General features: G+C 39.4%; 3 protein-coding genes and 1 long non-coding RNA gene across 6 annotated transcripts in view; 2 read left to right on the forward strand and 2 right to left on the reverse strand.

Annotated features, from left to right (window-relative positions):
• Positions 1-16,868, forward strand: part of AFF4 (ALF transcription elongation factor 4) — a 70,725-nt gene extending 53,857 nt beyond the window's left edge. For both annotated transcript variants that reach the window (XM_084886565.1, XM_084886564.1), the window contains 8 exons: positions 3,294-3,389; positions 3,962-4,025; positions 4,136-4,272; positions 5,123-5,194; positions 6,788-6,881; positions 7,723-7,766; positions 9,227-9,447; positions 10,466-16,868. In XM_084886565.1, coding sequence (XP_084742691.1) covers positions 3,294-3,389; positions 3,962-4,025; positions 4,136-4,272; positions 5,123-5,194; positions 6,788-6,881; positions 7,723-7,766; positions 9,227-9,447; positions 10,466-10,593 — 856 coding nt within the window. In that variant the 3' untranslated portion in view covers positions 10,594-16,868. The remainder of the gene's footprint in view (positions 1-3,293; positions 3,390-3,961; positions 4,026-4,135; positions 4,273-5,122; positions 5,195-6,787; positions 6,882-7,722; positions 7,767-9,226; positions 9,448-10,465) is intronic.
• An 857-nt stretch (positions 16,869-17,725) lies between these two features.
• On the reverse strand, positions 17,726-19,308 carry LEAP2 (liver enriched antimicrobial peptide 2). The gene is made up of 3 exons (XM_084886771.1): positions 19,099-19,308; positions 18,773-18,912; positions 17,726-17,969 (listed from the first exon to the last, which is right to left on the reverse strand). Exons 1-3 carry the CDS (start codon positions 19,153-19,155, stop codon positions 17,933-17,935), a joined length of 234 nt encoding a protein of 77 aa, XP_084742897.1. The 5' UTR covers positions 19,156-19,308; the 3' UTR covers positions 17,726-17,932.
• Positions 19,309-21,667: 2,359 nt separating this feature from the next.
• On the forward strand, positions 21,668-25,436 carry LOC311624012. The gene is made up of 2 exons (XR_014795234.1): positions 21,668-21,757; positions 23,283-25,436. It is a non-coding gene; the product is annotated as an uncharacterized lncRNA (long non-coding RNA).
• On the reverse strand, positions 25,246-26,708 carry UQCRQ (ubiquinol-cytochrome c reductase complex III subunit VII). Of its 2 annotated transcripts, none has more exons than XM_084886769.1 (3): positions 26,548-26,708; positions 26,230-26,397; positions 25,246-25,446 (listed from the first exon to the last, which is right to left on the reverse strand). In XM_084886769.1, the coding sequence occupies exons 2-3, from the start codon at positions 26,381-26,383 to the stop codon at positions 25,352-25,354; spliced, it is 249 nt and encodes an 82-aa protein (XP_084742895.1). In that variant the 5' UTR covers positions 26,384-26,397; positions 26,548-26,708; the 3' UTR covers positions 25,246-25,351. The 2 variants fall into 2 exon arrangements, with proteins under 2 accessions (XP_084742895.1, XP_084742896.1); XM_084886770.1 differs by having other exon boundaries at positions 26,557-26,698.
• Positions 26,709-26,733: the final 25 nt, after the last annotated feature.

A 26,733-nucleotide genomic window follows, 5' to 3' on the forward strand; every position in this document is an offset into this window, starting at 1 on the left:
CCCTCATCACTTTAATTTCAAGATCTTATGGCAGTTGTTAAAGTTACTGTTAGTCTTAACAATTTCCAGTTTAGACAATTACGTATGGGTTTATGAAAGAAAAATCTTTAATTTATTTAGAAAACATGCTATTTCTTATATCAACTAAAGAAAAATTAATGATAACCCAAATTTCATATAATTTCTATTTTATGTTTTTTTCTAGATTTTTGCTCATATCAATTTTTTAAAATGACATATAGCTATTCAGTAGTGTCTCCCTATGTTTTTAATATCTGTAACATCTCTACTTTTGTTCCTCTTATGCTCTTAATATTAGCTGTGTGCCTCCTCTCTTTTTCCCTTGATCAGTCTCATCAGAAGCTAATCAATTTTACTTGTCTTTAAAAAAAAAAACACAAAAAAAACAAAAAAACAGCTGAAACCGGTTTGGCTCAGTGGATAGAGCGTCGGCTTGGGGACTGAAGGGTCCCAGGTTCGATTCCGGTCAAGGGCATGTACCTTGGTTGCGGGCACATCCCCAGTAGGGGGTGTGCAAGAGGCAGCTGATCGATGACTCTCTCATCGATGTTTCTAACTTGCTATCTTTCTCCCTCTCTGTACAAAATCAATAAAATATATTAAAAAAAAAAAAAAAAGAAAAGTCTTTGTTTTTGTTGATTCTCTGTAATTTATTTTGTTTTCTATTTCATTAGTTTATACTCTTTTTTAAAAATTGATTTTAGAGAGAGAGGAAGGAAGAGGGAAAGAGCTATAAAAACATTGATGAGAGAGAAACATTAATTGATTGCTTCTCGCAGGCCCCCCCATTGGGGATCGAGACTGTAATCTGGCCTGTACCCTGACCAGTAATCAGACCAGGGACTTCTTGGTTCATGGGTCAGTGCTCAACCACTGAGTCACACTGACCGGGCCATACTTTTATCTATATAATTTCCTTTCTTATTCTTTTTGTTTTATTATTCTTTTTACTAAATTTTAGAGATGAATATTTCATTACTTTCTAAATTAATTTTAAGCCTTCCCCCTCCCTAATATGAGCAGTTAGACTATACACTGAGTGGTCAGATTATTATAATCTCTGAACGCATTCTAGCCACTCAGTGTATATCTTACATAATAAAAGGCTAATATGCAAATTGTCCCCTCGACCAGGAATTTGACCAGCAGGGAGGCCAGCCAACCGCCTATGACCCTCCCCTGGCCAGGTTGGGCGGACCCCACCCATTCATGAATTCATAAACAGATATATATGTGTGTGTACACACACACACACACACACACACACAGAGTGGCCAGATTATTATGTGTTCAGAAATCATAATTATCTGGCCACTCAGTGTAAATTTCTCTTTAAATACTGTTTTAGCTGCATTGCACAAGTTTTGGTATGTAATGTTTTTATAACATAATTTAAAATGTTTCCTAATTTCTATTGTGATTTCATCTTAGGTCAAAGAGTTACATACTCAATTTCCAAACATACAGAGATTTTCTAGTTATCTTTTGGTTAGTCCTACCTTAATTGCATTGGAACTGGAGAGTAATCTTCATGGTGGCAATCTTAAAATTTGTTAAGATTTGTTTTATATTTTTAAAGTATATGGAAGATTTTTCTAATATTACATATTTGCTTTAAAAGAATCATATATTGGGGGCAGGGATCTATATAATTTAATTAGGTTAATCGTGTTTTTAAACTTTTTCTATGCTGATCTATATTTTACCAGTTCTATTATTGTTTACTGAGAGAACTGTGTTTTACTTCTCCTGTTATTTCTACAAATATATAAGATTTGTCTATTTCTTATAGTTCTCACTTTTTAAAATTTAGATATACTTTATACATAATATATCAGTTTTAGATGATGATTTGATATATGTATATTTTGTGAAATGATCACTACAGTTAAGTCTACTTAACACCTATCACCACACAGTGATTTTATATATTACACACATAATAATTTTTATATAAGAAAGTATTGAACTATCTGGAAAAACATTTTTTTAATTTTCAGAAACTTCAGTTTTTCAATAAATCTAAAGCTAGGCACTATAAATCTACAAGCTGTCTTAGTAATATTACATTGCAATACAATATTTAGGAAGCCATTTCATAAACATGTAAACTTTACCATAAAGAGCTTAGTATTTTGTCAAATCTCAGTACTTTTATTCTTGAAGTAAGCTGTAATGGGTGGAACTAAAAAGTTCTTATATAAAGAAAGAAAGAAAATGATTATAAGATTCATGTTAAATAAATTTTAAGTACCAGTTGTAAAATTATTTATTACTGGATTTTCTGATGTTAAAACATATTCGTAGGATAAACTCTCCTTTGTTATGATGTTTTATTGTGGAACGTATATATTCATTTTATTTTATTTATTTTTTTTTTAAAAATATGTTTTATTGATTTTGTACAGAGAGGACGGGAGAGAGATAGAAAGCTAGAAACATCGATGAGAGAGAGTCATCGATCAGCTGCCTCTTGCACACCCCCTACTGGGGATATGCCCGCAACCAAGGTACATGCCCTTGACCGGAATCGAACCCGGGTCCCTTCAGTCCCCAAGCCGATGCTCTATCCATTGAGCCAAACCGGTCTCGGCTATATTCATTTTATTAAAGATAGGGCTGGATGGGGAAGTCATAGCCCTGGCATAGAGAGTTATATTGATAGGAAGCAGAATAAAGTTTGAGAAAGTGGCTAGGCTTTTAAAATCTGACAGATTTGTCAGATTTGGATTGAAAACTCAAATTCCAGGAATGCCACTTACTAGTAAATCAGTTTGAACTTTGGGCAAGTTACTTGACCTCCTTGAGACAGCTTTTTACTCTGTTCTAATAGTAGTACGTATTTCATAGGATTGAAGGATTAATGACTGTTCCTGGTAAGTAGTAAGCACACAGGAAATGTTAGATATTTTTATTACTATTTTCATTGACACTAATTACCAGTAAATTTTGTCTTAAGTAGTACTGCTATTTTAATACTAGGTTTGTATCTTACTTTTGTTTTAACATGTGCCTAGTAGTAGAGTCCTAATATTAGAATGAAAAATTTTGATTATGTAAAATGGATGGAATCTATAAAAAAGATGTTTATAATTTGAAATTTTAAAATTGTATAACAAGGAAATTAATTACTGAAATCAGTGGAATTTTGTTTTCTTTTTACCGTCGGCTCAGGAAATTTTTTAAATTTTTTTTTTTTTTTTAAGGAAAATTTTTTAATTTAAATTTTAATCTCTTCACAATTTTAAACATAGTTATAATTTTTTTTGTCTGGAAAAGGCTTCAAATAGCTCCTCTAACTGTCCGACATCTACACCAACTCCTGAAGCTTCAAAGCCTCGGAGAACAAAGCTTACCTTTGATGACAGGTGAGATAAATTAAGATTTTTTTTATACATTCAAGAAATCATGTCAGTTAGAATATAAGAAATTCATTTTAAGTTGTCGTTGACTAGAAGAATTCATACTGTGATCTATAGAATAATTGGCTTTTAATTTGAAAGGCACCACTAGCCCCAAGTATTGTTCCTCTGAGTTAATTCTATGGCTCTCTTTGGGGATGTGAATGATGTGTCTTCAGTTAGAACCTTGTTGCTGCTAATATGAACGTTCTCAAATATGTAAGAATAATGTTGGGCTTTTCTCTGCATTTTGATAAGAGATTTCTCCTTTTATTTACTCTAAAATTCTCAAACGACTTGGATAAGTTAGTATTTAATATTAGGGAGCTTGATTTCTGTTTTGCCATGAGTTGGCCAGTACTATTTATGCTCTTAGCTCAATGTGAACATTTATCAGGAAAACAGTGAGTCAAATGTTTTAGTAATTGCTCATTTTCTTGAGGGCATGAAAACTGAGGGATGCTAGAGATGTAAATGAACTATTGTCATCTTATGAAAAATATTTACTACATTATTTACAATAAAAATTTACATTGCAGAAGTTATTCAGCAGACCATTATTTACAAGAAGCAAAAAAGCTAAAGCACAATGCAGATGCATTGGTATGTAAATATTCTCTTCATATTTATATGTTTAGATTAATTAAATCTTCACTTGTTTGTTTCCATCCCACGTCAGTGCAGCTCTCGTTATTTTTTTCTCCTTTCTTCAGTCTGACAGGTTTGAGAAAGCTGTATACTACCTTGATGCTGTGGTTTCTTTCATTGAATGTGGAAATGCATTAGAGAAAAATGCTCAGGAATCCAAATCCCCATTTCCTATGTATTCAGAGACAGTGGAGCTCATCAAGTAAGTGGGAAAACTTGCCATATCATTGACAATATTATTTCTCTGCTCTATCTAGGAAGCGGTTGATATAACTATACAGTTATGCACTGCATAACAATGTTTTGGTCAATGATAGGACCACATGTATGATGGTCCCATAAGACTATAATGGGACTGAAAATTTTCTATCGCCTAGCATTGTGGATGGTGATAATGTCACAGCACAATGCCTTATTTGTTTATAGTGATGCTGGTGTAAGCAATCCTACTGCACTTGCCAGTCTCGTATAAAAGTATACCATGTATTAATATATGTTACTTAATGAAGGCACTGTTACTGGTTTATGTGTTTACTTCTTATCATTATTTTAAAGTATACTCTTTCTACTTACATAAAAAAAAAAACTTCCTGTAAAACAATTAGTATGCTGTGTTACACTGGCTGTAGCTTAAATATTTTACATTTACCCCATCTTTTGATTGCATCATTTTCTCTTGCACTTGACTTAATCTTGTGTTGTTTTGTACAGTAACATGCTGTACAGGCTTGTAGTCTAGGAACAATAGGCTGTACCATGTAGCCTAGGTCAGTGGTAGGCTATACCATCTAGGTGTGTGTAAGTGAGCACTGTCGTGTTCCCACATGATGAAATCGCCTAACGACATGAACTTATCCCTGTCGTTAAGCAGCATGACTCTATATAATAGAGCTGAGGAGTATGTTTAATCCTGTATTGTCCTTGGATAAGGAGAATTAGATACTTCTGTGAGTATTTTTGCCTTTATGTAGGTTAGATTTTAATGTTTTAAGGACTAAGGTAGTCAGAAGATTAAGTTAAAATACTGTGTCATTTGTTATTTTAACTCACAGATACACTATGAAGCTAAAGAATTACTTAGCACCAGATGCTACAGCTGCAGATAAAAGACTTACAGTACTTTGGTAAGTGTTGTGTATTCTAACTTCTGCTAAATGTCAGGTAGTTCCCTAATAAATTGTGCTGTGTATGTGCTTCTGAAAGTTATTCTTGAATCAACATTCCATAACCCATTCATAAATCTATTCTTGAATGGGTAAAGTAGAAAATAACTCAAAATTCATATTGAAAAGTTTTTTGTTTTTAAATATATTTTATTGATTTTGTACAAAGAGGAAGGGAGAGAGATAGTTAGAAACATCGATGAGAGAGAGTCATCAATCAGCTGCCTCTTGCACACCCCCTACCGGGGATATGCCTGCAACCAAGGTACATGCCCTTGACCGGAATCGAACCCGGGACCTTTCAGTCCCCAAGCCGACGCTGTATCCATTGAGCCAAACCGGTCCCGGCTCATATTGAAAAGTTTTAATAGTTGTCAGTCTCTGATCCATTGCCCTTTTGACAAAAGTCTTGGGAAAGTGGTATTAATAAGAACTCTAATTGTCTTAAATGGTTACTTTTCCAGGCTCTTCTCTTTTTTTATCTTCTCTCTCCATTCATATAATACCTTTCCTTGGGAAGCAAATGTTTCGTTTTCTCAGAATAAAGAATGTGGTTTGTTTGCTTGTATTTCAGGAATATGTAGCAGTTCATTTGTTACAGTTATTTACCTGACACTATGTTCAACAGCTGGGCATATAGCTGTGTGTAGAACTGACATGGTCCTGTTTGTCATAGTATCTTGTGTGAGGAAACAGATATTAAACAAATAATCACAAGTATTTGAATTAAGTAGTTTGAAAGAAAAGTATAAGTAATGGTAAGAGTAGAGTATAGGGAAACTTAGTCTTTAGGTTGAAGGAACATCTATAAGGGCTGAATAGTGGAAAGAAACTGGAAACTATAGAAGAATCAAAAGGTGGCCAGTGAGCCCTCGCTGGTTTCACTCAGTGGATAGAATGTAGGCCCACAACTGAAGGATCCTGGGTTTGATTCTAATCAAGGGCATATACCTTGGTTGCAGGCTCGATTCCTTTGTCAAGGTACGTGTGGGAGGCAACCAATTGATATGATTCTCTCACATTAACGTTTCTCTCTTTCTGTCTCTCCTCCTCCCTTCTACTCTCCAAAAATCAATGGGAAAATATTCTTGGGCGAGGATTAACAAACAAACAAACAAAAAAGACCAGTACAAGTGAAAGTGACTGAAGCCATGTTAAGGCCTATATATATTTCCTCAAAGTTATAATATTTATAGTTAAGTTTCCTAGTTTTTGTTGTTTGATTTTAGATTACTTATAATTTGATCTATAGAGTCTACCCCTCAGTTTTTAAGTGCATATGTTACAATGACATGTTTGGTCCTGTGGGTGAGGTGTTAATTTTTGAATGTCAACAGATAGGAAACTAGTCCTAGGTATCTGTCCCTTCTCCTCTTTAGGGCATGTGTTAAAGCCATCCTTTGTTTTTGTCTAAGAGTTAGTGCTGTTGACCTTATGCCTTGGTCTGCTCACATGAGCCAATTCTATACTCTTGCATGATTCAAAGCTGGTACAGATGAGGCCAGAGTGTTTTGTCCTATGAATAAGCTGCCCTTTTTCCCCCCCATCGATTAGCCTGAGATGCCAGTCTCTGCTGTACCTGAGGCTATTCAAACTGAAGAAGGAAAATGCTCTGAAGTACTCAAAGACATTGACAGAGCACCTGAAGGTAAGTGTGCCAAAGAGGAGGGTACATTTGCTGGGAGACAAAATTTATAGTCTTCTATCCCCACTCTAGAAGTGCCCTCATGTTTTACCTGCCATGGCGAGGGAGGAGCTTTTTGGGAACTTTCAAATAAGTTTGAGGTTTCTTGTAAGTTTTTAAATGCACATATATCTGATTGTAGAACCTATGTAGTAATATTCAGTAGCTCTTAACATTTCACTAAATGTAGGCTCTTTTTATTGTGAAACCTAATTTATATTTGTAAAAATGGTCTCTTGTTTTTACTACCATCTTTCCTTAGATGACTTATAGTTTTCTAAAATGTCTTTGTTTGTTCCTTTAATAGCAACACATAAATCTTCCTCAGATCCTGCCCTAATAATGATTTGGAATCCTTCAGTAGCTTACCATTGCCTACAAAATCAAGCCAAGTTTCTCACCCTGACCTATAAGGTCCTCAAGATCTTTCTCTTTCTTGTTCCTTATCTAAACCTGTGCTTCAGGCTAACTTTATGGTCTCATATATTCTCTTTTCTATAGCCTTTGTATGTGTAATGACTCCCTTCTCACTTCTTCTTTATCAGTCTGAGTGTTACTCGTTCTTTGTGTCTCACCTAAGTCCTCCAGAAAACCCCAGCTCTTAACTATAACTTTGAAATGTGCATTCGCGCCCGTGCGCACGCATGTATACACACACATACACACACACACACACATTTTGGTTTTTAATTTACAAGGCTTCTTAAGATCAGCTCTGGCCCAGTGCTTTTGAATATATTTAGTACTTCATAAGTAGTGTTGTTGTTTTTTAATTTTTGTTAATTACATTTTATTTTCTCCACAGAATTCTTATAATAATTCTCAAGCACCATCACCCGGCTTGGGAAGGTAGGTCAATTTTATTCTATAAAATATTATTTGTGACAAGTTTATTTTTACATAAAAGTGGAATGTTTAGGGTCTAATTTCCAAAAATGGTAAGATAACCTTTAAAAAAATGAGAATTATCTCTAATTAAATATTTTTAAATATTTTATCTTTTTATAAATTGAAATAGGATAATGAACATAATCTTACAAAGATTAGAGAGGAGGGGACATTTCACCTGCAGAAATCTGAGGGTTTTTTTTATAGCATTTAATTCTTCTCACAGGTTGATTTCTGTAGCTTCTTGGGTTTTTATCACGGTGGTTTTATCTTATTAAAATCTTGACACTGTCAGAATTTAATAATTGAGGCATAGTTGTGTTTTCTCCTCTGTCTCCACATCACTTTATCCCACCTCCCCCCTAAAAAGGAGGAAAATTGCATAAATCATCTTTTTTGATGATAAGTTTATTCACTTAGTATGTTTATGTTAATTGACATTTTGTCTCTGCCCTTAAGTATTTTCTTAACCAAATTATAGTGCCAAAAGTGCAGATAAAATTTTTTCTCTTTTTAAAAACAATTTTTAAAAATTCTCACCTGAGGATATGTTTTTATTTATTTGAGAGAAACATCAATCTGAGAGAATCAATGTGAGAAACATCTATCTTTTGTCTTGTATGTGGAGTGTGCACCAATCAGGGAATGAACCCACAACTGAAATATGTTCCCTGAATTGGGAATTGAACCACAACCTGTTGGTTTACAGGGGGAAGTTCAACCCACTGAGCCACACCAGGACTACATAAAAATATTCTTAACAAATAGATCTCCCCCTACCAGCCCCAAATTTTGTTTGATTTTTCTTTTCTTTTTTTATGATCTTGGGCATTTCCACAAATTTTAGTACTGAAATGAACCTGCCAGCTTTCAATGTGTGTTTTTAAAAATATTTAATCGACAGAAGCCTGATATGATTACAGTTGATTGGGAAAGCTGTATCTCTTTGTCAGCTCTAAGTAACTTGGTTAACCTACAAAAGTATCAGAAATTACGGAATTAAAAATAAAATGTTCCCATGTACTACCACAAATTTTTTTGGGTGCTAAATTATTAATTCCACCCAACTTTTCACAAAACAGTTTGAAAAGTACCTAAATATATATGCCCATCAAAAGTGTTGGACTGGGAGTGAGGCAATCTAACTTACAAATTACAGTACTAGCATTTCTTTTCCAGTTCTTGTTCTGTTGCCATTTATTAAAACAATGCATCCAGATAAAATGATAATTCACAGTGGTCTTTAGTGAGTGAAGTACTTATTTAAAAGAAATTGTACTTCTCTGGAAACCCTTCAAGTTTGAAAGAATCTTTAAATTTTAAAAACCTTCCTAGGGGCTCTTCCTAAAAGCCCATATTACATCGATATTGTCATGTTCACTGCAGCCATATGAATAAATTTCCTGTTTCTTTGTGTGTAGCAAAGTTGTTGGGATGCCTTCCCCTGTTTCTCCAAAGCTGTCGCCAGGCAATTCAGGAAATTATTCTTCTGGGGCCAGTAGTGCTTCAGCAAGTGGTTCTTCAGTGACCATTCCACACAGGATCCACCAGATGGCAGCCAGCTATGTTCAGGTTACATCCAATTTCCTCTATGCCACAGAAATTTGGGACCAAGCTGAGCAGCTTTCCAAAGAACAAAAAGGTAGGATGGTCTCTGGAGAAACTTTGAGGGGTAGAATTGATAAAAGGAATTTTTATGGCCTACTTAAATCAGTGTCTGGTCTGCATTTTTAGCTCATCATCTAGTTTAGAGTTAAATGATAATCAATTTGCTAATCTCCATTGCTTAGCAATCATATTGAATGTACTGAATTTGGTTAAAAATACCTTTCACTACACTGGTGACACAAACTAAGCTAAATGGTTCTAATATGTTAAATGTTGCTCAGACTATAAAAGTAATAAAACAGGATGTTCTGTTCTAGGATGATTAATAGTAGGATCACATCCAGACATCTTATACATATTGGATATTATAAGAAAGCATGTTTGTATTAGATTTTTAGGTATATTGTAAGAAACTTTGTGATGAAAGAGACTACAAATGAGTAGATTTCTAGCATTTCTTTTACATTTAATTTTTAAATCTTACACGAGGATATTTTTCCCATTGATTTTTTTTTTTTTTTTTTTTTTTTTTTTTTTTTTTTTTTTTTTTAGAGAGAGAGTGTAGAAGGGAGGGAGAGGCAGGGGGCAGGGGAGTTATGTGCCTTTCACTGGGAATTAAATCTAAGACCCTTGATGCTTAGGCCCCCACTCTAAACTATTGAGCACCCTGGCCTGGGCATCTAGCTCTTATGGGGAAACATGCTTCTTATACTAAAACAGTACATGGAGATTGGTTTTGAGTAATAATAGTACATTGTGATACTAGGTCTCTATTTTAATAATGTTTACTGCATATTAACAATTTGTAATGGTCATCAGCGGAATTCTGCTTACTTACATAACATTTAATTCCTAATCATACAGTTAATTTAAATATTTTGTGACATAACTTATAACTTGAGACTACGGTATGGTTTGTTCTAAGACATGGAGAATTACTTTAGTATAAGAGGGTGTGTTTTTTTTTTACTTCATAAGAATACTATTTTATAGTCTAGACTAAAAATTTTAAAGCAGTGTACATCACTTAATGAGTGTTTTTCATTTTATAGAATTCTTTGCTGAACTGGATAAAGTAATGGGCCCTCTCATCTTTAACGCAAGCATCATGACAGACCTAGTTCGTTACACCCGGCAGGGACTGCACTGGCTTCGCCAGGATGCCAAGTTGATATCTTGAACTGAACACATTCTTGTTGCCTCTGATTTTCTCCACAACACTGTGTTACATCATGAAGGAAAACTGCCATAACATGCCACCTAGTCGACACTAAGAATGAGGAATGGTGTTCTCCCGTGTTCATGTGTTATTGTTTTTTATAGCCCAAAGCCATCATGTCAGTTGACCCTGTCAATATTCCCAATATGAAAAATCATGTAAATGCTTTTAAATCTGCAGCATATTGATAAGATGGTTTCGGTGATCTTTATTAATAAGGTTGAAATTCCAACTGCAGTTCATAAGTAATCAATTGAAATTTTATTTATTTTAATTTTTTTAAGTTCCCACATTGGGGCTAGTTTAAAACTTCATTATTTCTGCCTATAAATTTATCCTGTTAAATATTGAACATAAATGTAATGTAGGCATTTTTATTTATATACTTTGGGAGCTTTGTTACCAATTAATGTCTTTTTGTGGTAGCTCTTCTAAGAGTAATAGTTGGTTCATTTAAAATATGGACATGTTCTTTCTATACCTACTACCTGATAATATTTCAGTTATTAACTACAATTTTATTAATGCAGAATTTATACTTAGTATTAAGGATATTCTACATATGAAAATCACTTAAATATGAGAAGATAGCATTCTACATGGGTGTAAAACAAATATGTCTGATTTGGTATGCATTATTTCAAGAACTGTGAACGTGTGTTGATAACACTAATAATCACAAGGTGACTACAACTTGCATTTAATGCATTACAGAAGAGGGCAGGCAGACTTTCTAGGAGAAGTATATCAAATGAAGGGTTTCATAAAGGACAATCTTGAACTTTACGGATTTTACTAAAACCATGTGGTAGTAGGTTTTTTCTTCTTCTTCTAATTATTAAAATTTAAATAATGTAAGTTACTGTAAAGCAAAGGATGATCCAACTCCTGAAAGTTGCTGTCTATATCTTTTTTATTATTGATATTTAAAGGTAAAATCTCTCTTCAGAATTCTTATATAAGTATTCTTCCACACTAGATTGTGATGCTCTAATAGGAGCATGCAGTGACTGATACTGAAATGGGCTAGAGCTTTGGTGTGTGTGCTTTTGTTATACAACTTAGAGGTCTAATGCCTGATGTAGAGATGATGAATTTCTCCTTTTAGACCTGTTTTGTAATTAGTCCCTTTGTATTATGAAGGCCCTCATCAATTAAATATGTTTCTGATAGGATCAGAAAATTCACACTAGAAAAGTACCTAATGGTTCTATGTGAGCTCTTGGGAAGGGGTGGGGAGGAGGGGTATTGCTTAAGAAGCCAGCTCTATAAGAGTTGTACCTTTTCCTATAAGGTGCATATAAGAGTCAAAGGTGAGAAATATTTCCTCTATCTTGTTTTAGTGCCCCTATCATGTCTAGTGTGCCTTAAATCTTACCTTTAAATGAAGACTCTGGACTGTTTACAGATGAAGTTTTACACTAGGACCAGATCGCCCATGTGGTTGGTCTCCTGCAGTAACAATGTTAAATTCTCTCTTCTTTTACATCTTTAGGATCGCATAAAGATGAATGCTTTCAGAGAAGCTAATGCTTTTGTACATGACTTAATCTAACCTATTGGGTAATGCTGTTTCAAAAAATACTTTGTCCTTTTCCCCATTCTAAAAATGAATCCACCCAATCAGAAAAAAAAAGGATTATCCTGATATTTATAGATAATTGCTAAGGCTTGAAATGGAAAGGATAGAAAATCTCCAAGCCCAGTGGTGCAGTGAATTCTCTGTTTTCTGAAGCTAGAGAACTTTCTTTTTTTCTCTCTCTCTCTTAAATCATAAATGATTGGCCTTGACTCATGGGGTGTGAGTCTAGATATCCTTAAAGAATTCATTGTATGAGTCCATTGATTCCACTATGTTTGAGGAGCCAGGTTGCTCTTTGATTGCCTGTTGTTTTGCAGCATTGGGCTGGGGTTGAATCCTGGGCAGAATCTAGCAAATTCTCCTGTTTCTGATCCAACCATCTGAGTCAGTCCCTTTTGTGATGTGACAACCTTGATTTCATCTATTGTTGCTTGCATTTTCTCCATTCCGTCTCTTACAATTGCCAAGTAAGTCTCTATACGAACCATCCTGGTTTGTAAGTCTTTTAAAGACTCCTTGAGTTGGGACAGGATACTACAGATGGAAAAACTTTCTTGAGATGGTTGGCTTCCAATTGCTTGAGACAATTGATGTAGTTGTTTGATGTCCTCAATTTCTATGCTAGAAGCTATCAAAGTAGATGGGATCACTGCGCATGTCTGCAAATAATGCTCTTCTTCAATAGTGCTTTCAGATTTGGACATTTCAGCGGTATTTTTCCTCCTGCTTTGGCGCACGCGTTCTTTCTTTTGATCTTGTCGTGCTCTCCTGGTCCCGGGATCGTGTGGTTTGGAGCTTGTTTCCATTGTGGAATCATGTAGGGTATTTCCTGAAACTAGAGAATTTTCATTGTCCTGTGGCTTCATATTTCTAGAGCTTAACTATTTTGTACCTCAAGTTGTTTCTGCATATCATTGAAGAATGATATATATAAATGGCATTGACCACCTTTTTCCCTTGGAGAAATTGCCTCTGATATCTTCATGTTTTAGGAACAGTTTTCTTTAAGAGGACAACTCAGCGAGCACGGTAGTTATTCAGTAAGAAACTTGCCACTGTTAATCCAGTAGACATGTGTCCTGGCCTTCTGACTTTTCTGACCCTGATTCCTTTATTTGCAGTGATGTCCTAGAAATGGAGAAAGTATCCTCTGAGCTTTTAGATTGTCAGCATTAGGAGCCTCTGGGCACTCTGAGTTTCAGTATGTGCTAATCTCTTGGGTGTCCTGAGAGGCAGCAGAAGTGTTTCTAGGGTCACACCAGCGTTTTGATAAAGCAGAGTTTCCTGCATGTTTTATGGTGCTGCTCTAAGATACTCTTTCTCTGAAAACTGTGTCAATTCTTAGAGAGTGAGTTTTTTAAGCTTTTCACTGTGGGGTTTTTTCCCACCAGGTAGTAATGGACAGTGGATCAAAATCCTATCCCAAATAATTGAATCTTTAAGGTAATGTTCTCTGAAAACACCACTCCTTGTCCTGAGTCCATCTCAAAAGTTCTGGCTTTGTCTTCTCTGCTTCAGCACATACTTTGGACTCCTTTACAGGTGACCATTCCTCCTTCCTCAGTAGGTGTCTTCAGTGTTCTCCAACCATTTAAAACTGTATTTTACAAGTGACTAAAAACTTACTTAGTAGTCTGAGACTTGTACTTAATATATAGTTAATTCTAGAAATAGCAACTATTTAAAAACTACTGTGTTGACTCCTCTTTAAGACCACACCTGTATGAGTTAGCAGCCTACACTATTGGACTCTTTGTTAGGTAACCAACCAGCAGATTGCAGTGGATGAAGTTGTTACATAATAGTCTTGCTCAGCCTGGGTTGGGCTATGGAGAGTGCTTCCCTCCAGGTGAGTCTCAAGCTTCTACAGTCCAGCCAAGGCCCAGTCTTGCTGGAGAGCGTTCAGCCCGCTTCTTGCCTCAACGCTACCTTTTTCTGGGCAAGTAGCCAAGAACTGACCTTTAAAAGCAATGAATACTTCCAATAAATTTACAGTTATAGTTGCTGAAAAGTGGAGAAGGTTGACCATCACTAATTTAATTCTCCAAAGTAAAAAGCAATGTAGAGTAACATGTGTACTTGCCCATATACGCCTGTGCTCTGAGGAGCTTTCGCTCCTTGGGCATCTGGGCTGCACTTTGATACACTTGTGACTTTATTAGATTCACTGTTCTTGCTTTTCATTGTTGTTTCTTTTTAGCTAGCTCAGATAGCATCATTTTGTGTTTTATGACAGAAACTTGGTGAAATTGCCTTTTTTTTTTTTTAATGAGCTTGCATTGTGAAGCAAGTGCTTGCAAAAGGCACCTGTTATAAATTAATATTTTGATTCTATAGAGTTTCAGAGCAGCCAGTGGTCTCTCCAGTCCATGATGCCTGTGTGCAGAGGAGAGGTAGCTGTGCACTCTTCTAGGTGTGAGGGTATGCAGCTTTGGATTTTAAAACTATGTACACATACACACTTTATATATATGTACGTATGTATGTATGAAAACATGAACTTAGTTTGTCAAAAATTGTGTGTTTAGTATTTTAGCTTAGTGCAACTATTTCCACATTATTTATTAAATTGATCTAAGACACTTTCTTGTTGACACCTTGAATAATGTTCAAGGGTGCAATGTGTATTCCTTTTAGATCTTAAAGCTTAATTACTATGATTTGTAGTAAATTAACTTTTAAAATATATAGAGCCCTTTGTAGTATAATAGGGCTCTTACAGGGTGGGAAGGATTTTAATTTTCCAGTTGTTAATTGGACAGAATGGCCTCATGTGTTTTGAATTATAGGAGTTTGCTTCTGGGTCTCAGGAACATCTACTTGGGATGACTGGTTTTAGGCAGATTGCGGTGATTTTTTAAAAAAACAACAATAAAACCTAAGAAAATTGAGAAAGCGTTTTAAATCCATATAGACTCCTATAACTCATGTTCCCTAAATAATGTGGAACACAGGATTCATTTCAATGTCATATATCAATTTGTTGGAGAGGATGATTTTTTCCAATAATAAATAATATTGCACATTTAAGGTTGCTATTCCATAAGATACATAGAAGAGATAAGTATGGAATGACTTGGAATATGTAGTGACAAGAGACCAAATTGGTCATGTTTGTGAGTATATCTTTCACATACTCACTGAAGGAGAAATTCAATTTAGACACTCTGGACCCTAGAACCAAGCTGGTAAGTGACAGGGAGTAAGTTATTAATAGTTGGTAAAGCAGATGCTGATTCTATTCAGTTGAACCCTATGGTTAATTAAAAAGAACTTACTGTCTCCAGAAAGGGGAAAAGAAAGAATATTTAAGTCTCTTCTTTTTTATAGAATTTGGTCACAGAATAAGGCAACAGAGTCAAATCTGAACCAAGTCTTGTAGATCTTTAAGCATCATAAAATAGCAGCCTAAATAATCATGTATCGGGAATTGACTTTTGGGTATGTCGCCATAGACCTCTCCTTGCCACCATTGCTCAGCTAAGCATAAATTGCCATTGCCATTCTTAAAAAAACAAAAGAGCTCTCTAAATGAGCAAAGGGGGAAGGGAGTGGGGGCTGGAACTCCCAGAAATTCTAGTAATAATTCAGTTTTGACCTCTATCTGCTTCCACGTGGAGTTTCTCTTCAGCTTTTAACCATTGGAATTTTCTACCTGCTTATGTTTCTCTCTAGGAAAATATCTCTTTGGAAATGTTGCCTTTCAAGTCAATGCCCTAATTATCCATACTGTTGAGTTTGTTGTAACTGTTCAAGAAGTGTCCCTATTTTACAGTTTTATGCATACACCTGGCAAATCATTGACATGAGCATTCAACAGTACTGGGGTTGGGTTAGGGTGGGGCTCACCAACAGAGCTGGCCCAAGTGGCAATGCCTGAAAAGGCACCACCATTGAGGACCAGATGTGGGGTTGGTAAGCACAGTTAGGAAAAATTCTAGCCTCCATTTTGAATGGTTTTAAATTTTGTATATGGAGGATGGAAATGCTTATATATTTATTGAAAGTCCTTTTATCTTATTTGAAATTAAAATTATTTGGCTAATAATGGTTTGATATCCAGGGAGAGTTTTGGAGGGGAGGTAACGCCACTGATAAATTAGAAGCCTTGTTCATTCTACAGAAAGGTACTGTTAGTGTCTATTGGATGCCTTTGTTTTGTACATGATCCAGATCTTTGTTTTACATTTCTTTTATCCAAAATATTTAGGCATCTGACATTTTCAACCAAAATTTCAATTATATACTGTGATTTTTGTTGCAATATGTCAAAATTTCAGAGGTACTTTGGGGTTCAAAAGCTAGGATTTCTAAGTCAGTATGTGCATTTCACATAATAAAGCTGTTAATGGTGAGCAAAGTATTATATACTAACTAGATTTTTCCACATCTGTATAGTATATTATATGTATTTTGTGGTATTGAGATTATAGAAAGTTTAGAGTGTCAAACATGCGTTTAATGTGTATTTTTAAACAAATTTATGGCAATTAAAATATTTGGAGACAAGGGTATCACATTTCAATTTGTAAAGATCTTTTTAACTCTACTGTGTCATTAAGATGCTTTGTATAATGCCAAACCATAGCTGGAGAAACTAAGTTTAATAAATATCAAATAGATTTTCTGTATTAAAGTTTATAAACACTGTCAATTCTCAGTTTACTTTAAAAGTCTGGTCCTATTAGTCCAGGTCTCATTTTCTCATTACAGAAATTTTGCACGTTCGCTGGCCACGGATCCCTTTCCATAGATGAGAATTCACCCTGCACTAACAGAAACCTCAGACAAACCTTTTTTGCTGTTTCTGTGCCTTGGGCTTTTATTGTTTTATTTAGCTAGATTTTCTTTCACTTCTGCCTTCTGTTCAGTCACACACTTGGGCACGTCATCAGGTAGCCAGTGCCAGCATTGCCCGTTTCTGGCATCTTACTGAAGAGTTCTTTTACAGGGAGCGAAGGGCTAGGATCCAGGACCGCAGCTTAGGAACTTGCTGATCACACACACAGCCATTACTAATCTGATGCCTGTAGCTTGCCACCGTGTTAGTTTTGGGTTTTGTGTTTTATTTTTTATTTTAGAGGGAGAGAAAAAACGTCAGTGTTAGAGAACAACATCCCTCTGCTGTCTCTTGCATGTACCCCAACCCGGGATCGAACCCACAACCTGGGCATATACCCTGACCAGGAATCGTGACCTTTCAGTGCACAGTTGATGCTCAACCAACTGAGCCACACTGACCAGGGCATGTTCTTTATTTATTGGAAAAATGTTAACTCACTACTTTTGTTGCTACTCACTGTTAAGTTTCAAGGTTGAGAAGTAACGTATCACTTCTCAGCTTTTTGGTTAAGATCAAGTGTGAAAAATAACACATGATTATTAGGCAATACTGGGTTATTTTTTCTATAGTATACAAGTGACACTTCTTCCACTCAAAGGCTTAAATTTCAGACTACCAAATTTTCAAATTTGAGACGTTTAATAATATACATAGAAAAATAAACTCTATAAATTGACAAGTTTCTTTATGCTCATCTAAATATCAACATTCTAAGAAGAAACGGAGACCAATTTAAAGCATAATCTGTCTTTAAATATTAAAAACACAAGATTGCTTCACTTGAGTGTCTCCAGCCAATACGCAGTTAATCAATATTCCATAGAACGGAGCATTGTTGTAGGTGAGTGCTGTCCTCTTTTCCCCTGGTATGTTCATCATTCCTGGGCCACACTTAGGGAACAGCGTCTCTTTCTAAGGGAAAAGAAAAGGTGGTTTTTAAGGTAAAGATAGCAGTGCCCAGAGCCAACCTGCTGTTGCCTTCCTCTGGTTTGAGCTCCAAGTTCAAGGAGGACTGCAGAGAGGAAAGGCACCGCTCTTTCATGGCACCTGTGTGTAGCTGTCCTTGGCTCTTAACTCCTGAGGGTTTTGCCAACGAGCTCCAACTCTCAAGTCCTCCATCCCAACTTTATTCTTTTTAAAATATATATATTTTATTGCCGAAACTGGTTTGGCTCAGTGGATAGAGCGTCGGCCTGCGGACTTGAAAGGTCCCAGGTTTGATTCCAGTCAAGGACATGAACCTTGGTTGTGGGCACATCCTCGTTAGGGGGTGTGCAGGAGGCAGCTGGTCGATGTCTCTCATTGATGTTTCTAGCTCTCTAACCATCTTCCTTCCTCTCTGTAAAAAATTAAAATATATTAAATATATATATAATATATATATATATATACACACACACACACATATATTGATTTTTTACAGAGGGAGAGCAATAGAAACATCGACGAGAAATATCGATCAGCTGCCTCCTGCACACCCCCTAACGGGGATGTGCCCACAACCAAGGTACATGCCCTTGACCAGAATCTAACCTGGGACCCTTCAGTCCGCAGGCCGACGCTCTATCCACTGGGCCAAACCGGGTGGGGCCCAACTGTATTCTTAAGTCTGTGTGTTGATCTCTGCCCAACTGTATTCTTAAGTCTGTGTGTTGATCTCTGCCCAGCTTCCCAGGCCTCTTTGGCTCAGCCCTGCTCCCAAGTTTGTGGAGTACCTGCATAGCCTGGTGATACACTCGGAGTCATCCCGGCAGGAGGCTCCAATGGACCTGAGGGAAACCCCTCTCCAAAATGGGGTCATTCTCCGCAGCCTTCTCTTTGCTGAACTCAGTTCCGATATTGGGGAGCCATCTATCTGTGGGGCAAAGACAAATTCACCTCAGGTGTGGAAGGGTTAACAACCTGCTGCACATCTTGGAGAAATGGTCATTCCCGGATGCTGTAGACTGAGCACAGAAGAATCATTCTTCAGGATGGAGTCCGGCTCTCGGGCTCTGCGCACAGTGCCACCCTCCCCGCACGCCCGCATTCGTATCCTTACCTGGCCCAGCAGTAACAGGCAGATCATGAGCGCTGCAAAGAGTTTAAGGTGCCACATCTTGACACGGAATGTTGGAGCCTGAAAGCCAGGGACAGTTCCCACTTTTATAGACTGAAATGTGCCTCTTTTACAGATGCCAGGTGAGATGGGGGCAAAGTTTACTTTTGCAATCAGGATCGACTTAATAAGTTAATGTCTACCAGAAGAATGTGCTCAAAGCCTGCCTTCCAGGCACGTTGTATTTACTGATCTCTCATCTGGACTTTGAGTGATTATGTTGGCTGCTTGGACCCTTTCACCCATTTTAGCAAAAGTCAGCACTAACCCCTCCCCTGTAAAAGCCACGTGAAGACATTGAGGGAGGTCAGGCACCTTGCCACATTTTGATTCCAAAATAGCTCAATGAGATCACTTATATCGAAATAGAATTCTAATAATGAGGTCTTCAGAAATAGCGCTGACCCCTTTCAGTCTTGTCTGGGAAAGAGGCACTGAGCTATTGTGTCATAGGCATTTGGATAATGACCCCATCGCCCTACTGTGGGAGGATGCTTTGGCAAGCAGAGTCTACAAAGCCCCAATCCCCAACCCTCATTTGTGTAGATTGACTGTCACCCTAATTCTCTGCTCCAGATCATCTTCCTAGAGCAGTGGTCGGCAAACTCATTAGTCAACAGAGCAGCAAACTGTGGCTCACGAGCCACCTGTGGCATGCAAGCCTTGGTTTGCCGATCACTGTCCTAGAAGAATAGAGATGCAGCTGTGGAAAGTTCAAAATCTTGTCTACCTGCCCTCTCTTGGGGGTAAGGCCATCAGGACTGATGTGGGACTTAGGAGAGCCACAGGTGGCTCGAGTGAATTTGAATATAGGTGGATGTATTGTTTTGTTCTGTGAGTTGGGAGCGAGGGCTTCTCAACTTGTGTGGTGGTGACAAATCACTCTGCAAAGCCTTGAATTACGGACGTGTCTTCCACTAGGCAACTGGGGCCTCCTAAAGAGCATGTCCGTCCTGCAGCCTCGGGGAAGCAGGTCTAAGCTGAGCTGTCTCCAAAGCCCAAAGTAGGAACTGCTGCCGGCTTCTCGGGGCAATCGTGAGTAGTTATGGGTACTCATTAAATGACGTGGGCATTTAAAGAAATTTTGGGGCAAAGGTGTGAATTCTGAGTAAAGAGATTGATAGATTTACCTGTGTGACCTAGAAGGGTTAGCCAACAAGACAAATGCAATAAGATTCCTTCTCTGCCAGGTGTCTCTGTGAAAAGTTTGCTGATACCTGTTTCCAAGGCCCTTCTCATCTTCAGAGGTTGGATATTTGGCAAGAACCTGCCTGTTCTCCGAGGGAAAGGAGGAGATGCGTCACAGCTGGAGGTGAAACAGAGTGTTGCCAATCTTCTTGCCAAGGGAAAGGAGGGTGGTATTGGTGGACCTCAAAGCTGGGTGGGGCGGGCTCTGACCACACCTGTCTGTCCTGGTTCCAGGCCTGGAAGAGACAGCACTGCTTGTACTTGCAGAAACACTGAGAAGCAGATCTCTGCTAAACTCACCTAGCCAATTCTGCGAGTTTGTGACCAGTTAGCTGCTCCTTCCCTTCATTCTGAGTGACCTCAGGTAGGGGCTTAACTAGGAACTCTGTAGGGTGGGGACGAGGCTACGTGGTGACCTAGTGAACATTGGGTAAGAACAAATCTGATTAGATAAGCAAAAAACTGAACAACGTGATGTCCTAGAGCCAGTTGGGTCTGTGGACTCGGTGCCAGTCTCCCCTTTATCAGCCTGGAGTGATGTGCCAAATGAGATTTGGAACCTGCTCATTCCAAAGATAGGTACGTTCTCCTAATCCTCCATTGCTGCCTCCCTGTGCTCCAAGCAAAATCAAATAATTTAATAAAAAAATTTGAAATGTCACAGGTTCCCTGCAATCAAGTATTTCGCTGAATAAACACATAACTACAGTACATGTTCCTCCCTCCAGCGAAAGGTCTAAGCAGCCTTTAACAATTGCAGCTGTAAGAAGAGTGCTTGGCTGGGAGGCGGGAGTGGGGTCTCGGTAGGGCAACCGACCACAGGCCAGCCCAGCCCCTTTGGGTTTAGTCTCTTGTTCTGTCCGTGAGATGGAAGGAGATCCCTGAGGCCTCTCAGGCACTAACATTTGGGGGTTCACGTGACTAATTTACAAGAAGAAATTGATACTACAGCACATTTGATAGTGTATAGCATGGATAACTCGGAACACAGCTCCCAGGGGTTTTCTGCTTTGGAGGAAGGTGCCCGGGATGAAATGAGAGGAGGAGGGTGTAGTACAGGAACAGATGTTGGAGACATTTCAGGAGGAGAGATCATTAGAGCTTAACAGTAACTGGGAACTTGTGCTGTCCCCAAGCAGAAGGTGCCTAATAAAAAACCACCTTCCTGAAATGGAAAAACTTTTCTAGGTGAAATTTCAACAAAGGGTCAAAATGCATTTGCTCTTTTGCTGGCTGGAACTGGCAGAGTCTTGGCCTGCACTCTTCAGTTCTGGCCTGAAGAGTTCCCATTCTGCTCCCCAGAATGAATGCCTTTGTTGGGGAAAGCACTGCTGAGGGGAAGAAGGGCAAAAGGAACAACTGGTTGTGCCCCCAGCAGCAGGTGAAGGAGCTGCACCAAGGCAGGAAGGGGCAGGTGAGTGGGTTATATTATAGATACTGAGGCCCAAAGTAGTTCCCTCTTCCTTAAGATACTTTAACCAAGTTTTCCTTTTCTTTATGGATTTCTACAACTAGTCCTTAAAATGACTCGACCCCAAATCCTGTACAGGAGCACTGAGTTACGACAACTCCCCACATTCTGTCAGCACCCTGCTACACAGAGCTTTGTGCCTTTAAGTTTAGAGAGGCAGCTCTTTGCTAAGAGATGAGCTTAAGAGCAGCCTTTCACAGTTTTATCTAAAAGCAGAAGCTCAGAATGTACAGGGCTTATAGCAAGGCCTTAGGGTACTCCTGAGATAAAAAGGATTCAGACCAACAGGCTCGGTGCTGAGAACGGGCACGTTTGATTTTGAGCTAGTACCTCCAAAGAAGTCAAAGAGAGTCTTAGGGTAAGATGAAGCCAAGAATGCCTTGCTGGTGTGGCTCACTTGGTTGAGCATTGTCCCATGCGCCGAGAGGTTGCCAGTTTGATTCTCAGTAAGGGCATATGCCCAGGTTGCAGGCTCCATAGTTGGTAGGGCCGTGCAGGAGGCAGCCCTTTGTTTCTCTCTCATCGATGTTTCTCTCTTCTCCCTCTCCTTTCTCTCTCGAAAATAAATAAAAATGTATTTTAAAAAAATATATATTTTATTAATTTTTTTACAGAGAGGAAGAGAGAGGGACAGAGTCAGAAACATCGATGAGAGTCATCGATCAGCTGCCTCTTGCACACCCCCTACTGGGAATGTGCCCGCAACCAAGGTACATGCCCTTGACCAGAATTGAACCTGGGACCTTTCAGTCCACAGGCCAACTCTCTATCCACTGAGCCAAACCAGTTTTGGCTAAAAGTGTATTTTTAAAAAATGAAGCCCAGAAGGTAGGAAAGGGTGACCATCTCCTCTAGTTAGCTTGGGGCTGAAATCAGAGATGGGGAGAGTCATGAATGGCAGTGGTCCTCCCCTGGTGCATGCATCTGTTGAAACTATGCAAAGTGGGTACATTTACATCTTCAGGTCCACAGCTCTCATCATTCTCAAAGTCCACAACCCAAACATATTGCATATCAGGCAAGCCCTGAGAATAAATTTGGACAAAGAGCCAAACAGGAAAATTACTAATACATCTGTTTTAATGGGCAGCAAGTTCAAAGCTCAGGAATGCAGGTTTCTTGCCTATATCACAGGAAGGAAGCAACAGTAAAAGAATATGGGCCCAAGTCTGCCATTCCTCCTTTTCCTGCCTCACAATAAATGCAGTTTGTGCCAAAACCGGTTTGGCTCAGTGGATAGAGCGTAGGCCTGAGGACTGAGAGGTCCCAGGTTCGATTCCAGTCAAGAGCATGTACATTGGTTGCGGACACATTCCCAGTAGGGGGTGAACAAGAGGCAATTGGTCGATGTTTCTCTCTCATCGGTGTTTCTAAGTCTCTATCCTTCTCCCTTCCTCTCTGTAAAAAAATCAGTAAAATATATTAAAATAAATAAATGCAGTTTACCGTGCCAATTTTTTATTTTTAGGTTTGGAAACATTTTAACTTTGGTTCCTAAAAGGCAAGAACAATCATTAGAATAAGAAGGAAAGATGCAGCCTGAGGCAGAAGCTGAACTACAGTGAAAGCTGCCGTTCTGGACCAGCAACAAGGGTACTTGGGAAATTTCTACAAGCGGAGCAGGGAAGCATAAGCATACAACTGCCGACCCTTCCCACACTAACTGCTGGTAAAAGGAAGAAGGTGCCTTTTTGAATTACAGTGGTTCTCCCAAGTTCCTGTGTCCCTGCCAGAGCTGCCCAGATGGCTTCCCAGAACTGCAACCCAGCCTCCACCAGCTTCGCTGCCGCCGGTGAAGAAGCTGAGCCCAGGGGAGGGCCTTGTGGGCAGGAGGTGCATGGTGTGGACGTTACAGGAGCTGATGATCCCATGCCTGGCAGCAAAGGAACTTCTGCCTTCCCTGAATCAGAGCATCTTTCAAATGGGTGAGGACCATCCATGGAGCAGCTGGCAGTCTATGAAGACGAGGTACCAGCTCTCCCTAGAGCTCCCGTGGCCACCCTTACAACACACCCGTGGCCAAGTTCCTAACCCCTGCTACCACGGCGATGGCCCAATCAATATAATGGTATTCAAGAAACATTTTAATAAAAATGTCGTAACTTTTTATATCCTGTTATACGGAATAACGAGCTACACGTTCGCTGACTGATTAGCCTAGTCTTGTTATATTCATTTCCCTCACACACCTTACTTGCAGGCACACCATTTCTCTCCACTAATACTAGCAGCTAATGTTTTAGTAGCCGATTGCCATGTTTACTCTTGTACTGACTTGTTTGGTGTGCGCAACAGGTAATATTTCGCTTTTGGAGAATAAATAGATTTACGCTACACTTATAAATTTGTGTTTATAAGTTAATGTTCAAGAAAAAATATTAAAATGTTCTATTTTGTTAATGATTATCCATTTATTTCAGCCCTTTGTATTCAGCACGTCTCTATTGAAATAAACCTACATTTCTATGAAAATTGAAGTTTTTTGCGGCCCACATAAATCTTATTTGGCCCATGTTAGCCTTTGAGTTTGATCTGCTTGCTCTAAACTATTGAGCTACCTGGCCAGGGCCTGTGCTTTTTGTTTTCTTTAGATTTTCTGTCCTTGACTTGATTTCTGTATAGAACTCTATAGCTGTGGTGTCATATTTATTGTTTCAGTTAAGTCCCTGGTTTGGCCCCAGTGATGAATATATTTAGTGTATTTTGTTAAAAAAATAAAAGGAAACTTTTCTACCGAAACATATATTCAAAGGTTCCATAACAGGAGTAAACTTTTTCCATACGTAAAAGGCCAGAGAGTAAATATTTTAGGCTTTATGGACGGACATACATGGTTAGTAACTACTGTTAGCAATCTGGTACAAATAGCCAGGGTGTTGCCTCAGCTCTAGAGGTCAAGGGGTCACCTCACCCTTCCTTTTATAGCTGACTCCCCTGAGGCTAAGGAAAGCCTGTTTTAAAAGGCAGTACAGTGTAACTTGAAGAACATAAACTTTAGTCCCAGACTCCACCATTTCACTATCTATATAATTTTGGCCAAATTATTTACCCTCCCTGTGCCTGTGTCCTCACCTGCCAAACGAGTGTAATATTTCAAAGGTAGTTGTGAGGTTTAAAAGAACTTATGTGTGTAAAGGACTAAGAGTGCCTGACACATAGCAATTACAATATAGATTTTATTAGTGCTATAGGACCAGAGGGAGGGGAACCAGCGCTCCCCACAGTCCATGCCACCACAACAGGCCAGCCTGCCAGAGGACCTGCAGCTGCTTCCTTGTAAATTATGCTGAACGAGGGGTGAGCCCCACTCCTTCACCAAATTCCCACACTCGCCAAAATGGCTCAGGGTTCGTCTGGGGAAGGGAGTTCATTAACTTGAAGATTAGCAAGTCACACTAAGGACTCTGCTCACAAAAATGCAAAACCACAAATAGCAGCCCATAAGAAGTTTATTGTGTCTTGAAGACACTGTACAATGTGGACTCCTCTCCCAGAGAAGGGTCTTTCAGAGCCGGAACCATCCTCCAGATGAGTTGCTCAGTGGTCGTTTTCATAGGTGGCTGGATTCTTCCTCCTGGATTTCTCAAACTCCTCAGTCCCCCATGTGTAGATAAGATAAAATCCGACAAATGCTTTAAAAATCAAAAGTGAGAGAAAGCAGTGAGCACAGATGAGACAAAGGAGTGCCCGTCCTCTTTTCTGCATCACAACAGATTCTGCCCTCCTGTTTCTAGTTTTCAATAAATCCCTTTTATTTTTATTTTTTATTTTTCTTTTTTCACGCGCCAAATCCCTTTTAAACCAGAGGACCAAGCAGGGCTACATCAGCCCTGGCCGGGTGGCTCAGTAGGGTGGGGTAGTCCCAGCACACCAAAAGGTTGCGGTTGGATTCCCAGTAGGTTCACGTACAGGAGGCAACCGATCATAAGGGGCAACCGATAGATGTTCCTCACACTGATATTTCTCTCTCCCTAAAAACCAATAAACATATCAAGTGAGGATTAATAAAAAAGGGGGGGGGGAGTTTACATTATATACCCATTTGATAAATGGCCAAAAGAAAAGGGTCTACCTGAGAAACTCTGTCACCAAACCTCCCCTGTAGCACATTTAAAAATTTTTCAGATAATGGGAATAAAGTTAACTTCACCATTTAACCAAATTCGCAAGTTTGTGCTACTACCCTCACTACCTGCTTCCCTGTAACACAAAACAGTGGGCCGCTAGGAAAGCAGCGGGTGGAGATGACCTCGGAGGAAGACGGAGTCACACAGGTGACCTTGGGCCACTCATTTAAGTTCTCTGGGACTTAGTTTCCTCCTCGGTAGCACGGAGACGATGACGGGACTAGTTCACGGGCCTCGCAGGTTCTCAGGGAGAAAGGGTGTGTGTGGGTGTGAGAAAGGGGCACTCACGCGGCACGACGCGCAGGATGGATGCCTGGATGCGGCGCAGCACGTTGGGGACGCCGTGGCTGAAGTAGTGCGGGAAGGCGCGCTGCTCGAAGGGCGACAGGCTGTAGGTGATCACATGCCGCACCCGGGTCAGCTTCCCAAACTCGCGGCCCATGGTGGCGGCGGCGCCTGCAGGACCGAGGGCGGACAGGCGCTGGGCTCAGTCTGGGGCCGCGGCCCCCGCACCCCGGCCGGCCCTCCCCGTCCTCCCCCGCCCGGGCGGCGCCCCCACCCTCCCAGCGGCCCCCAGGACCCCGCCACCGGACCCCACTCCCGCACCGGGGTCACCTCGCCCTCCACAGCAGCGAGATGCACCGGCCTCCGTCCGCCACTTCCGGTAGGACCGGAAGTCGGTCTAGGAGGCCTTGAAATCACTTCCGGGGAATACCACTTTCCCCGTTTCCGGAGGGGGCTCTGTCGCCCCCCCTGCGTCCTGGAGAGAAGTGGCCTGGCCGGGGCCTGCGG

This window comes from Pipistrellus hanaki (assembly GCF_964339955.1).
Source record: "Pipistrellus hanaki genome assembly, chromosome: 5".
Classification (NCBI taxonomy): domain Eukaryota; kingdom Metazoa; phylum Chordata; class Mammalia; order Chiroptera; family Vespertilionidae; genus Pipistrellus; species Pipistrellus hanaki.